The sequence below is a fragment of the Crassostrea angulata genome, chromosome 7, assembly GCF_025612915.1.
Source record: "Crassostrea angulata isolate pt1a10 chromosome 7, ASM2561291v2, whole genome shotgun sequence".
NCBI lineage: Eukaryota > Metazoa > Mollusca > Bivalvia > Ostreida > Ostreidae > Magallana > Magallana angulata.
This window is the reverse complement of record NC_069117.1, coordinates 14,281,266-14,294,209: the sequence shown is the minus strand read 5'-3', so window position 1 is coordinate 14,294,209 and position 12,944 is coordinate 14,281,266. Positions and strand designations below refer to the sequence as shown.

The 12,944-nt window shown below is 34.8% G+C and overlaps 1 protein-coding gene across 2 annotated transcripts; it reads left to right on the top strand.

Moving 5' to 3' along the window:
- Positions 1 to 1,827: 1,827 nt before the first annotated feature.
- Positions 1,828 to 10,813, top strand: LOC128157520 (protein mesh-like). Of its 2 annotated transcripts, none has more exons than XM_052820105.1 (16): positions 1,828 to 2,365; positions 2,847 to 3,140; positions 3,276 to 3,413; positions 3,952 to 4,114; positions 4,226 to 4,486; positions 5,218 to 5,360; positions 5,470 to 5,615; positions 5,801 to 6,085; positions 6,176 to 6,468; positions 6,619 to 6,762; positions 6,934 to 7,092; positions 7,225 to 7,383; positions 7,554 to 7,679; positions 8,022 to 8,267; positions 8,692 to 9,733; positions 9,909 to 10,813. In XM_052820105.1, exons 1-16 carry the CDS (start codon positions 2,171 to 2,173, stop codon positions 10,000 to 10,002), a joined length of 3,888 nt encoding a protein of 1,295 aa, XP_052676065.1. In that variant the 5' UTR covers positions 1,828 to 2,170; the 3' UTR covers positions 10,003 to 10,813. The 2 variants fall into 2 exon arrangements, with proteins under 2 accessions (XP_052676065.1, XP_052676064.1); XM_052820104.1 differs by having other exon boundaries at positions 1,833 to 2,365; positions 9,906 to 10,813.
- Positions 10,814 to 12,944: the final 2,131 nt, after the last annotated feature.

Here is a 12,944-nt window from a genome sequence, read left to right as displayed (position 1 = left end):
GGTTACACAGAAAAGCCGTCAAAATGACCTAGATCGTCTTTCTATAGGAGAAACGGACTGTAGAAATACTGGGCTGTTAGAAGAATAGAAATAAAGTTCTCGTTATCGTAAATGTTGCAGGATAACCTCTTCGGTCTCGAAATGTTGTTTGAAATATAAAAGCCGAGGCGTTTATATTTCAATGTTGTTTGAAATATAAAAGCCGAGGCTTTTATATTTCAAACAACATTTCTCGACCTCGGAGGTTATTCTGCAACATTCACGAAAACTCGTACTTTATTTCTTATTTCTACATCATTTATTGCCATGATCAAATAGATGTCGCGGCCATTATTCTCCAATATACCACGAACGTTCGTAAATTATCAGATCAGAAATACATACAGTATTAGCCACGCACTGATCATGAAGGTGTAACTTTGGAACGTAAAAATAAATAAATTAATTAATAAAACCATGTCAATTTCATGCCTTGGCTCCAGTCAAAATGATGTGTATTGCCTTAAATGTTCGTTTCGAAGAGTTCGAGTGGCTGTTCCAAGGACCTCCCTAACATTTAATTTTCACTGCGTGTTTTTACATAAAATAAATACTAGTAACCTGTAGTTTTTATTACTAAGCGTTTTAAATAACCTTTAAAATTTAAAGGATTTTGAACAAGCAAAGTTTATCAAATACAGTGTATTCAACGAAAAAGCATGCCGCCTGCATGTCATTCCATTCGGTGGCCTGTGATTAAAGAGCATGTTAACTACTCTCTGACACTACCTGTAGTTTGATAAAGAACAGGATTAAACCAATAAAAACTTAGAGCGAACCACAGTAAACAATCCACAAGGAAACTTCCAAATATTAGTAAATGTTTCAGATTGTTGCAACACAATACAAATAGAAAGTATACAATAAAATTACAATAGAAATGGAAAGGATTAACTACTGCAACGTTTGACATACCTAAATAGGAGCAAGAAGTGTATGCTAAATAAAACACTCGGGGCTGAGTTATAAAAGAATGTAACTTATAGTAGAAACTGAGCTCGTAAAATATTTAATTGAACAAAAATGATTCCTATCTGAAATTTCATATCAATTTTACAAACTAATTGTAATACAGTATATGATAAGGATTGTGACAGCATGTTTGAAAGAAACGAGGTGTTTGTTTTCTATTCCAAAACCTTTTTAATAGCCATCCGCTCTTTAAAAAAAGAAAACTTACTCTTTTGAAACAATAAGGACAATATATAAATAGTGCCTGTTTGGGAGGGTAACAGTTGAAATTGACACCCCGAGAAAACCATTGTCAACCGACGCGAAGCAATGGTTTTTGAGGGGTGTCAATTTCAACTGTTACCCTCCCAAACAGGCACTATTTATTTTATTATACTGAATGTCTTAATTTTTAAGAAAACTTTACTGCTTTTATATAGGAATAACGTGAATTCTACAGCGAACCGTACGCGCATAATTTTCGCGCATGTAACAATTTATAATGTTACCCGTTGCTAAGTGCGTTGCTAACGCTGAGGGTAATAGAACGGATTATGAACTGTGTCTTAACCAATCAGATTTCAGTATTTCACATAAAAGTATAACAACAACTAATATTACATGTACGTAAAGCCTGGAGTCTATTCCCTAATAAATACTGTCAATGTGAAAAAAATTGACTGACGTCATATTGTTCTAACACCAATCTCAATGTAGTTGTAAACAGTATAGAGTTGGGGTAGTATTTAAACTTCAACTTCCCGGTTCGGTAATGGATCTTTACCGTTTACACACTTGAAAAGGATCAATAAAACCAATATTTGACAGAAAATCCGAATGAACAAGTCTACTTTAGAGATATACATTAAGTTTATAAGAATATTATGTATTAACATCATTTGCTTGGAATATGTGAAGGAAGACAAAGGTACAATTTATAAATCACGATTGGAGTGGTACTGGATGTCAAAGTTCAATGTTTGACTAAAAATAAAGCATACGAAATTTGGAAATTAATCCTCTTTCGTTCTTGACGATTCTGCGTATCAAAAACGCACGCAAACGAATCATATGATTGGGTAATCACACAACAAGGAAGATCCGAGGACAAAGTTTTCTAGATCTGAGGTGCTTACCTTTTTCTCACACATTTTACTAAATTTCACTCAAAGATATCGGCATGCGTAGTATTCTGGTGGCAGAGTATTTTGCCTTCGTTGTTGGACCTGCTCTGGGACTTTCGTTGAATGACCTCTATCCATTCGGTGACCAAGCCGGAGATACTGCTATGAACAAAAATGACGACGGTAGCTCGCCAGATATACCCATATCAACTCTTTTCCCCTTTTTTAACCACCAACATACCAAGCTAATAGTAAGTAACTGTCAATCTTCTTGGTAATTTTTGCTGGCTATACCTTCCTCTCTAACTAACTCTTTATATCCTGTGGTTAGGTGTGTTACTAACCTAAACAGTCGGGGTAAAAGAATATAAATCATTATTCATCCTTTTTTCCTTTCTATTTCATTGTGATGAACACATGTTCATTTTGATGTTATTTTAAGAATGTGTTATAAAAAAATATGCCTCAAACGGAGTTTTGCTTTGAAAATGAATGATTATATATCCATTTTTATCCATATAAAAATCCATATATCCATTTTTTTCAGTATTTTGAAGTGATGGCGTTTCCGCAAAACCTAGAAAAAAAAACACTTGAAAAATATCTATTTAAGTTTAGTGGGAATGACAAAAAATCATGACCGGATGCTATATTCAACAACTGAACGATACTATAATAGAATAGATTTTATTGATTATTTAGAAAATCTTTCTCATAACTCTATCCTTTCAGGTGAACACAAACGGAGTTATATCTTTTCTACGACCTGTAGGAACATACACCCCAAACCCATTTCCTATTGCCAATGACGCCAGGATGATAGCTCCTTTTTGGGCAGACATTGATACAAGAAATGGGGGGACAGTGTGGTACAGAGAGACTACTAATGATACTCTGCTTGACAGAGCCACAGACGAAGTGCGAGCTTACTTTCCCGGGTTTTTTAGATTCAGGGCATCATGGGTATTTATCGCCACGTGGGATCGGGTTGCATTTTTTGGATGTGCTAGTGGAGGATGCTTTAAGGTAAAAATCAAATACAACACACATCTATCATAGTATATAAGAAAGCGAGTTACAATTAGGTATGATAAGGTTTTGGTATCGAAATAAACTTCGAAGCATTAATTGATTTCAAAATTCTTTGTTTTATATATGAAGAACAACATGTTCCAAGCAGTCTTGATAACAAACGGCCAGCATTCCTTCACAATATACAACTATGAAGACATACAGTGGACAACTGGAACAGCAAGTGGAGGGGACAGTACCACTGGGTTAGGGGGAACCCCCGCTCAGGTACAACAATGTTTTGTTCTCGAGAATAGGAGTATTGCACACTGACAAAGAATGTGTAACATAGTAGCAGTTGTGCCACAAAACACTCCTGAATTCAAGCATATTATCGCCCCGTAATATAATATTAATGCAACTTTGACACTGCATTCCTTTTATTATGCACTGGTTTTGTCAATAAGAAGAAGAAAAAACAGCCAAGATAACTTATTAGAACTAAAAATAAGGAATCGAATGACACAACCTACAGTCACTTTGAAATTACCGGTACATGATTGATGATTTTGAGCGAAATTTGGAAACAAAAGTACAAGCTAGACTATTAAGTACATTATATTTTAACATTTTTTTTACAGCTATTAGGAGAATGTTTATTTTATCACAGTAAATATGGTATATGTCATATCTTGTTACTCTTTGGATACAGAAAAGTTACATGATTTTTTTTTGGGGGGGGGGGGGGGGCAAGGTATTCTTTTTTGGTTACCAAATATTGACTTTATGTAATGCTAGGGTATATATTTATTTAATACATTTTCAGGTTGGATTCAACGCTGGAGATGGAATAGTATCTTTTACAGTCAACTCTTCACGCAGTCCTGATATTGTTAAAGTGGATGAAGATTCAAATGTAGATATACCCGGAAAATTCGCGTTTAGGATTGATGCAAGTGACATCAGTGATGGAGGATGTAATACAGAAGGTATTACATGTAAATTCGTGATTTATGACTTATCCAAATAAATTGTGATTCTCGCTGAAACAAATTTTAAAATCCATGGATTTTAATCATTTTTTAATTTTTCATTTATAGGAAGATTGACAATTACCCCTCGGTATGGACCAATGTTAGGGGGGCAGTACCTAGTCATCAGTGGCCCATGTATCGAACCCGGAGCGACAATTGAACTGAATTTCCTTGGCCTTCCCGACAAGAAAAATTGTGAAAGAAAAACAGAATTCAGCATGGCGTGTATAACACCGATGTTTCTATACACAGGCGATGTTATCGTCCAGGTCGTCATTGAAGATCAGCAGGGAGATAGAAAGACGTTTTTGGGGCGATACACCATCAGTATGTGTACATACGTATATACTCTTTTGTCTTTCAAAAATGTTCAAAATTTTGCTAACATGTATCTATTGAAAACAATCTCCTTTATCAACGCTTTTAAAAATGAACAGTAAATGGCTTTACAATTTAAACCCAGCTTATCAAAATATGATGATCATTTTAGCGATTGAATTGCCTTGTCCAGTCATTTTGAGACGTTTTAGAATAACACTTGAGGCATTTATTTTAGTATCAAACGACTTGTTTTTATTTTGGCATTGATTTGCACTGAAATAAGGAATATATAGATATACATGTACTTCTTGCGGTGCTATCATATTTAAATGCCAATCTATTCAAGAGGAGTCATATAGCTGATTGGAATAAACGAATGCCAACAAAGCTAACATTTCAGTTTAGTACTAGACTATTTGTATTGATTTTAAAACTCCATGCGACAAATATATTAGCTTATTATGTAACAGCAGAATTTACAATGGGTTTAGTGTTAAAGAACAGGAAAGAACAAAGTCTTCCAAAAATTTAATCATTACGCAGTATTAGCGGTTAAGTTATTTCATTATTTTTGTTGTCTCTGTTTGGTAGTAAATCCTGCCTATAATCCAAAGATATTGAAATCGGATATCTGAGACATAATGTTCCTCTGAATTTGTATTTTTTAGATTCTCTAAATTTCATACACATATCATAAATGTTTTCTATCATAATCGATCGTAGCAAATATTTTATAGTAAATCCTGCCGACAGCAAACACCGAGTATACAGACACAGCGCATCTGATTGGTTCTCAGGACGACAACAAATCTCATGGGACCCGGATGTTGCAGAATTAAAGGACGACGAGAAAGTTGACATACACTTATTCTATCTAAAGGTGCAAATGTATTTAAGGCTTCGATCTTTTATCTTTTAAAAAACGCTATCTAAAGAGAAGGCAGTTGCAGTTATCCTAGTACGTTGATACTAGTTTAGTATTTATTTAGGAGGAAGGTAATCGTGGTTTAAAATGGCAAAAAGAGATTCTAAAACAAGGAGTGCAGCGTTTACTAGGAACGACAGAACTCTTCCTTCCAACGAGTGGTTACGCTTTGGCTGTGAGGGTCACAGCATCACCGCAGAGAAATGATCAGTGAGTAAATTGCATCGTACACAAATGATCCTCTATTATATAATAATATACATGTATTGCATTCTAAATTTATTATATGACCAAAAATGCATGAAATTCAATTATCAAAAAATGTCTATATAACAATGTTAGAACACATGTAGTTATATACCGATGTATTTATTTATATATTTATATGTATTAAGGTTTGAAAGAGGAATTTGGTCAGATATATTCCCTCTAGCTCTACCATCCGACCAAGCCTACTCTTTATGTAAAAACTGGTTGAATACGGAAGTACAGTTGCCACCACTCCCATCTGATGATGTTCAACCATGTCCTTGCACGTTAGACCAAGCTCTCTTGGATATTGTGCGATTCCAACCGGATCCGGATTGCAACATGTTCAACAGAAACTCGCAATTTTCCCGTACTGGAAACTGTCTACACAGACGAGATGCAGCGCACTGTATCCGATTAACTGACCTGGGGTTAGTATATTGCTTGTTGTCATTACTTGTTAAAGATTATTGTATTACTCATTTAGTTCATTAAATCATATAAGTTAATTCAATTTACAGACAACAAATGGACAACCTCTGTTGTTACGACTCGAGTAACAATCTGATTGATTCAAGACTTAAAGAAGGCGGGTCCCTACAGCGATACCACTACCTGGGAGGATCCAGAATTTACCCCTACCTCACCAACTTTTACTTTGATGTTCTTCCTTTCCTCCACTGTTGTCGATATTCTCGGAATGGTTACAATGTCGTCACTGGTGGAAACATCGTCGTTGCTGAAAACATTTGTCCCCGTTTTTTTACGCATAGGAAATATAGTTCCTGCGAAAACTATGAACCACCGCGTCCAGGTTAGTAATTAGTGTAAGGATGCAGGATTGTGTGCTCAAAATGTTGCACATCTAACCGTTAACTACACGTTAACGTCTTTGGGGAAAGACATACTGTTGATACCCACATTTCTATTTTGAAGGTTAAATGCATTTTTTTTTATTTTCCAGCCAGGACGAACGGTGACCCCCATATCACCACCTTAGACGGATACAGCTATACATTCAATGGTGTTGGGGAATTCGTGTACCTGAAAACCACGGACGGAATTTTTCAAAGTCAAATCAGATTTGAACAGTTTCGTAAGGAAAATGGTAATATTACTGTACGCTTTACTGGCCCTCTTTACCAAGAAATAAGAGATCTTGTGTAAAATCGAATGTTTTTAGCGAGAAGGGCTACGGGTGACAATTATTATTACAAGTATGTGTTAAAAATGCGTGTTTTTTTTTAATCTAAAATCAGCATTCTTTAAATAATATTAGGAGATTTAGTGGATGCAAGTGTTTGTACCGCCATTGCAACTCAACACACCAATACTTCCGGTGTTGTGGAAGTTCGTCTCAACTCCATTCGAACAGCCGACATCCTGGTTGATGGAGAAGTTATTGACTTCGATGAATCGAATGCACACCAATTTCCAGGTGATATTATGTATTCTAGATTTAGGAAATTTCGTTACTTTCTGAAGATAACTGTTTTTTATTTGAAGTGAATATATATATATATATATTGATAATGTTGTTTTATATTGAACGAATATTGTGTCTTTGTAGGAGCATTCGTGCTGCAAATTGCATCAAATGATTCCAACATTAATTCAACGAAAAAAGAGTTCATTGTGTCCTTCACTGAGATTGGAATAGCATTTAAAGCGATAGCAAGCTCCAAAGTTCTTAACATTCTACCAATAGTTGGAAATAAATCGTTAGCTGGTCAGTGTTGTTACCCCCCTCCCCCCCCCCCCCCCCCCCAAAAAAAGAAAGAATAATCCAGCAATTCGCTAATGCAACTCAAATCGTTTTGCAAAGATTTAATGCCTAAAGATGATGATCGTTTTGATTTACTAGCTTTCTTTAAACTTTTCTCTTCCCATTGTTTCTAGGGAGTTTAAGAGGTTTACTTGGAGATTTTGATGAAAATCCAAATAATGATTTGCAAACGGATTCTGGAAGGATTCTCTACCCAAACTCATCTACCGAACAGATTTTCGACGATTTTGGAGTCTCATGTAATAAAGTTTTCAAGAAATATATCATACGCTTAAACGAGTAGAATCTTTTACGATGATGTATTTGTGATATAAATCATGTTTTTAAGTAATTAATAAGGTTTGGGTGTAAAAATATTGCAGCAGTGTGCGGAAGTTCCACCACTTACAGTCCAATTTAAAATTTTATCATGTGAGAGTATCGTTTAATTTTCAACAAATCATGACAACTATGATATTTACGTTTATATACCTGAGAGAAAAATAATTTTCATAAAACAATCTTTTTAGAAACAAGATAGATATTTTTGTTGAATTTAATATGAAGTGTGTTGACGATCATATATTCCAAATGAATTTTAGGGAGGATTACAGAAAACTCATCCTTATTTACTTATGAACCTGGGAAGTCCTATGATGACTATCAGCTACGGTCATTTCGCCCAGCATTTAGTGTGCCTACCAATCTGCCACCGGAAGTTGTAGATTTATGCGGAACAGACCAAGAATGTGCATTTGATTATGCCGTTACAGATTCCGCTGACTTAGCTGCGGAAACACTACAGATTACTGTAATATTCAATACTTCTGTTGAAGCTTCTTATGAAAGTAAGTTGTATATATCGAACCAAAGTTTATAATAAAAACTTATTTGGCTCTAGTATCACGACAGCATGTTACATAAAAAACAACCAAATAAATTTTGCTATGTATGGGAGGTTACTATAACTTATTAAAACGTTTGACGTCATTCTGTGTACCTCCTGCTGTCTATGACTCTACTTAAAATAAAACAATCTTTATTTAAAATTCGTACCCATATTTAAAAAGAATTTATGTTCAACTTCTTCACCGGAAGCTGGACTTAACAAGTAATGACGATTTTAACACTTTTCAAAAATTATAATAGGAGTGTTCTCACAAAATATTGCTACATAGTATCTACATGTATACACATTTTTCTGTCGACTTTTTCTGTGTTACACCCGATTACAACTTGCTTACATTCCATAATGTCTACGTTTTGTTGTAGTAAAGAATTGTGCCAACCTGCCATCTGTTGTCGGGGGTGTTTGGAATGCTTCAAGCACGCTGGAAGGTTCTAATGCTACCTTTTCATGCTACCCGGGTTATGAGATGGACGGCGAAAGTAACATCGTGTCTTGTAGAAATAATTCTTGGGGCGACTTTGGAAATTTTAGCTGCGTTCAAATTAATACCAGTTCTACGTTAGAAGTTACACCAACTTTATTCACAACTGAAAAAGAAACAAGCATCCCAACTACATCCTTTTTAAAAGAGATCATAACAACCACTACAATGGAAGCCACAACAACAATAGAGGACGACTTGACAACAACAGTGACAACGACATCGGAAACGGAAGAAATCTCAACAACTACTGATATACCGACAACATCTACATCACAAACTTCAACAACTAGTTTACCGACAACATCTACGACACAAACATCAACAACTAGTTTACCGACAACATCTACGACACAAACTTCAACAACTAGTTTACCGCCAACTTCTACATCACAAACTTCAACAACTAGTTTACCGACAACTTCTACAACACAAACTTCAACAACTAGTATACCGCCAACTTCTACAACACAAACATCAACCATGACATCAACAAAGCAGTGGACAACTGCAGAAATCTCAAAATCAACTGATCAACCAACAATATTCACAACAGAAAAAACATCAACAACAACTTATAAACCCACAGCTTTAACAACACAATCAACAACAGCAAAACAAACAACATCCACAACAGAGGAGACAACAACAACACCAAACCAACCTAAATCTTCAACAAAATCGACTACAACAACACAAACAATATCTACAACAGAAGACACCTCCACAGAACCAGCTCACCAAGCTACAACTTTGACAACGAATGTATCAACGGGATCTGTCACTCATCAAACAAGCACGTTAAATATAAAGGAAACTCTACGTCAATTCGACGAACAATTTAACAAAATCCTTCCCTATGTGATAGGTGGCATAGTTGTCATTATTGTCCTCTCTGTTGTAGTGGGAATTCTTTTCTTAAGGTAATGTTATGTATAAAAACTACAACATTAATCATTTTATTTTTATAATTGTCTTACTCAATATTCATTGAGTTTAATAGTTTAACCTTCTATAAGACAAAGACAAGACAAATGAAAATGACTATCTGATAATTAATATGTAATTAACAATATTGTCTTTATTTACTTTTAGAAGATCCGTTCAACTTAAAAAGATGAAAAATAATCCAAGCGGAACTTATACTCACACGGATGGATTTACATTTTACAGCCATGAAACTAATAAATGATAAAACTCTTATAATAATCAATCATAGAAACTATTTTTCGTATTTAATGGTGATGCTCTTTAAATATTTTTGTGAACAAAAAAATATACTTTAGTCCAATTTTAACATTTTATCGTGCAATCAGAAATTAAATTCTATGTCACAGATACTCTATAATTATAAGTTAATTAGAAACAATTTGTTTATCTTGTTTTATCATTAATTAAAACTATTATAAAATGAAATACCATAAAGAGATATATTTATACATGCAGTACAATGTTCTGTTTCAAATTTTCAATTTTTTATCTCGATCATTTTTACATAAATATTTTTCATATATTATTGCACATTTATTATTTAAAAACTAAGTACTTGTTAATAAGTCATCTCTTGTTTACATATACATGTACATACATCAAGATCCTTTGGACGTTGCCATAACATCATATTTTTCACTGATTTGATTTTTATTCAATAGAAGCGTATTTTCGTTAAAAAAATCAAGTCGTTTATGATCTAAAATGGTTGTTAATATATTTATATTTCATTGTTTAAAAATATGTGTATATTATTTGCTTTTACAAGTTTTGTCACGGTATCCAGCGTCTTCCCTTGGTTAGAAAGGCTTGTTAAAACACTTTGAAGGACACAAATATTTGTCCTCCAGATGCTTTTAAAACCCTTTTGAAAAGGAGGAAGTTTTGCTTAGCACTTGTCAAGTGCTGATTTTTATATACAATGAAAGCTCTAGTCTGTCCCAAGTTATTGCTTCAGTCGCTTTTTGATGATTTTTAATAAAAATACAATACACATATGTGTGAAAGTAATACTGTTGAAATCGAACAAGAGGCACAGGGGCCACACCGCTCACCTGAGCAACAATTGCCTTAATTCTGATCAAATAAGCATTACAAAATATTTTGACAACTAAGTACAGTAGATCTTGCTAAAAAAAAAATTGAAAATCTGCCAATGTTTATCCACCTCCTTTTTTTTTTAGTAAATACCAAGCCCCTTTTGTTGTTGTAACTGTAAGAAGATTTTTCTCTATTCCTATATACCCCCCCCCATTTCGTGGCCCCACTTTTCTCTATGGAATCATGGTTTCATCAAACTTAAATCTGCATGACCTGTGCTCTCACACTAAGTACTAAGTTTAGGACCGAAAACTTTCCCAGAATATTTTTAAAGATTTTCTATATATATTCCTTTGTAAAAATTCAAACCGCCATCACGGCCCCGCCCTACCACTAGGGACTGTGATTTTGCAAACTTGAATTTTCACTTCCCAAGGATGCCTCTGCACAAGTTTAAGTTTTTCTGGCCAAATAGTCTTTAAAAAGAAGATTTTAAATGATTTTCTCTATGTATTCCTTTGTACAAATTCATCCCCCATTGTGGCCTCACCCTATGCCTGGACTATTCTTTAAAAAAAACTTGAATCTATACGATCTGGGGGTGCTTCCACTCAAATTTGGGCTTTCCTGGCCTAATAGTTTTTGAGAAAAAGATTTTTAAAGATTTTCTCTATATATTCCTATGTTTAACTTGATCTTCCAATTGTGGCCCCACCCTACCCCCAGGGACTATGATTTGAACAAATTGGAATCTACACTACCTGAGGATGCTTCCATTTTAATTTGAGCTTTTCTTGCCTAATAGTTTTTGAGAAGAAGATTTTTAAAGATTTTCTCTATATATTCCTTTGTAAAACTTGATCCCCCAATTGTGGCCCCTCCCTACCCCCAGGGACCATGATTTGAACAAACTTGAATGTACACTACCTGAGGATACTTCCATTTTAAATTGAGCTTTTCTGGCCTGATAGTTTTTGAGAAGAAGATTTTTAAAGATTTTCTCTATATATTCCTTTGTAAAACATGATCCCCCTATTGTGGCCCCACCCTACCCCCGGGGACCATGATTTGAACAAACTTGAATCTACACTACCTGAGGATGCTTCCATTTTAATTTGAGCTTTTCTTGCTAATAGTTTATGAGAAGGATATTTTAAAAGTTTTTCTCTATATATTCCCCCTATTGTGGCCCCATCCTACCCCCAGGAACTATGATTTGAACAAACTTGAATCTTCACTACCTGAGGATGCTTCCATTTTAATTTCAGCTTTTCTGGCCTGATAGTTTTTGAGAAGAAGATTTTTAAAGTTTTTCTCTATATACATGTATTCCTATGTAAAACTTGATCCCTCAATTGTGGCCCCTCCCTACACCCGGGGACCATGATTTAAACAAACTTGAATCTACACTACCTGAGGATGCTTCCATTTTAATTTGAGCTTTTCTTGCCTAATAGTTTATGAGAAGAAGATTTTAAAAGATTTTCTCTATATACTCCTATGTAAAACTTGATCCCCCTTTTGTGGCCCCACCCTACCTACAGGGACTATGATTTGAACAACGGTGAATCTACACTACCTAAGGATGCTTCCACTTCAATTTGAGTTTTCCTGGCCTAATAGTTTTTGAGAAGAAGATTTTTAAAGATTTTCTCTATATATTCCTATGTAAAACTTGATCTTCCAATTATGGCCCCACCCTATCCCCAGGGACTATGATTTGAACAAACTGAATCTACACTACCTAAAGAAACTTCCACTTTAATTTGAGCTTTTCTGGCCTGATAGTTTTTGAGAAGAAGATTTTTAAAGATTTTCTCTATATATTCCTATGTAAAACATGATCCCCCTATTGTGGCCCCATCCTACCCCCAGGAAGTATGATTTGAACAAACTTGAATCTTCACTACCTGAGGATGCTTCCATTTTAATTTGAACTTTTCTGGCCTGATAGTTTTTGAGAAGATTTTTAAAGATTTTCTCTATATACATGTATTCCTATGTAAAACTTGATCCCCCAATTGTGGCCCCTCCCTACACCCGGGGACCATGATTTAAACAAACTTGAATCTACACTACCTGAGGATGCTTCCATTTTAATTT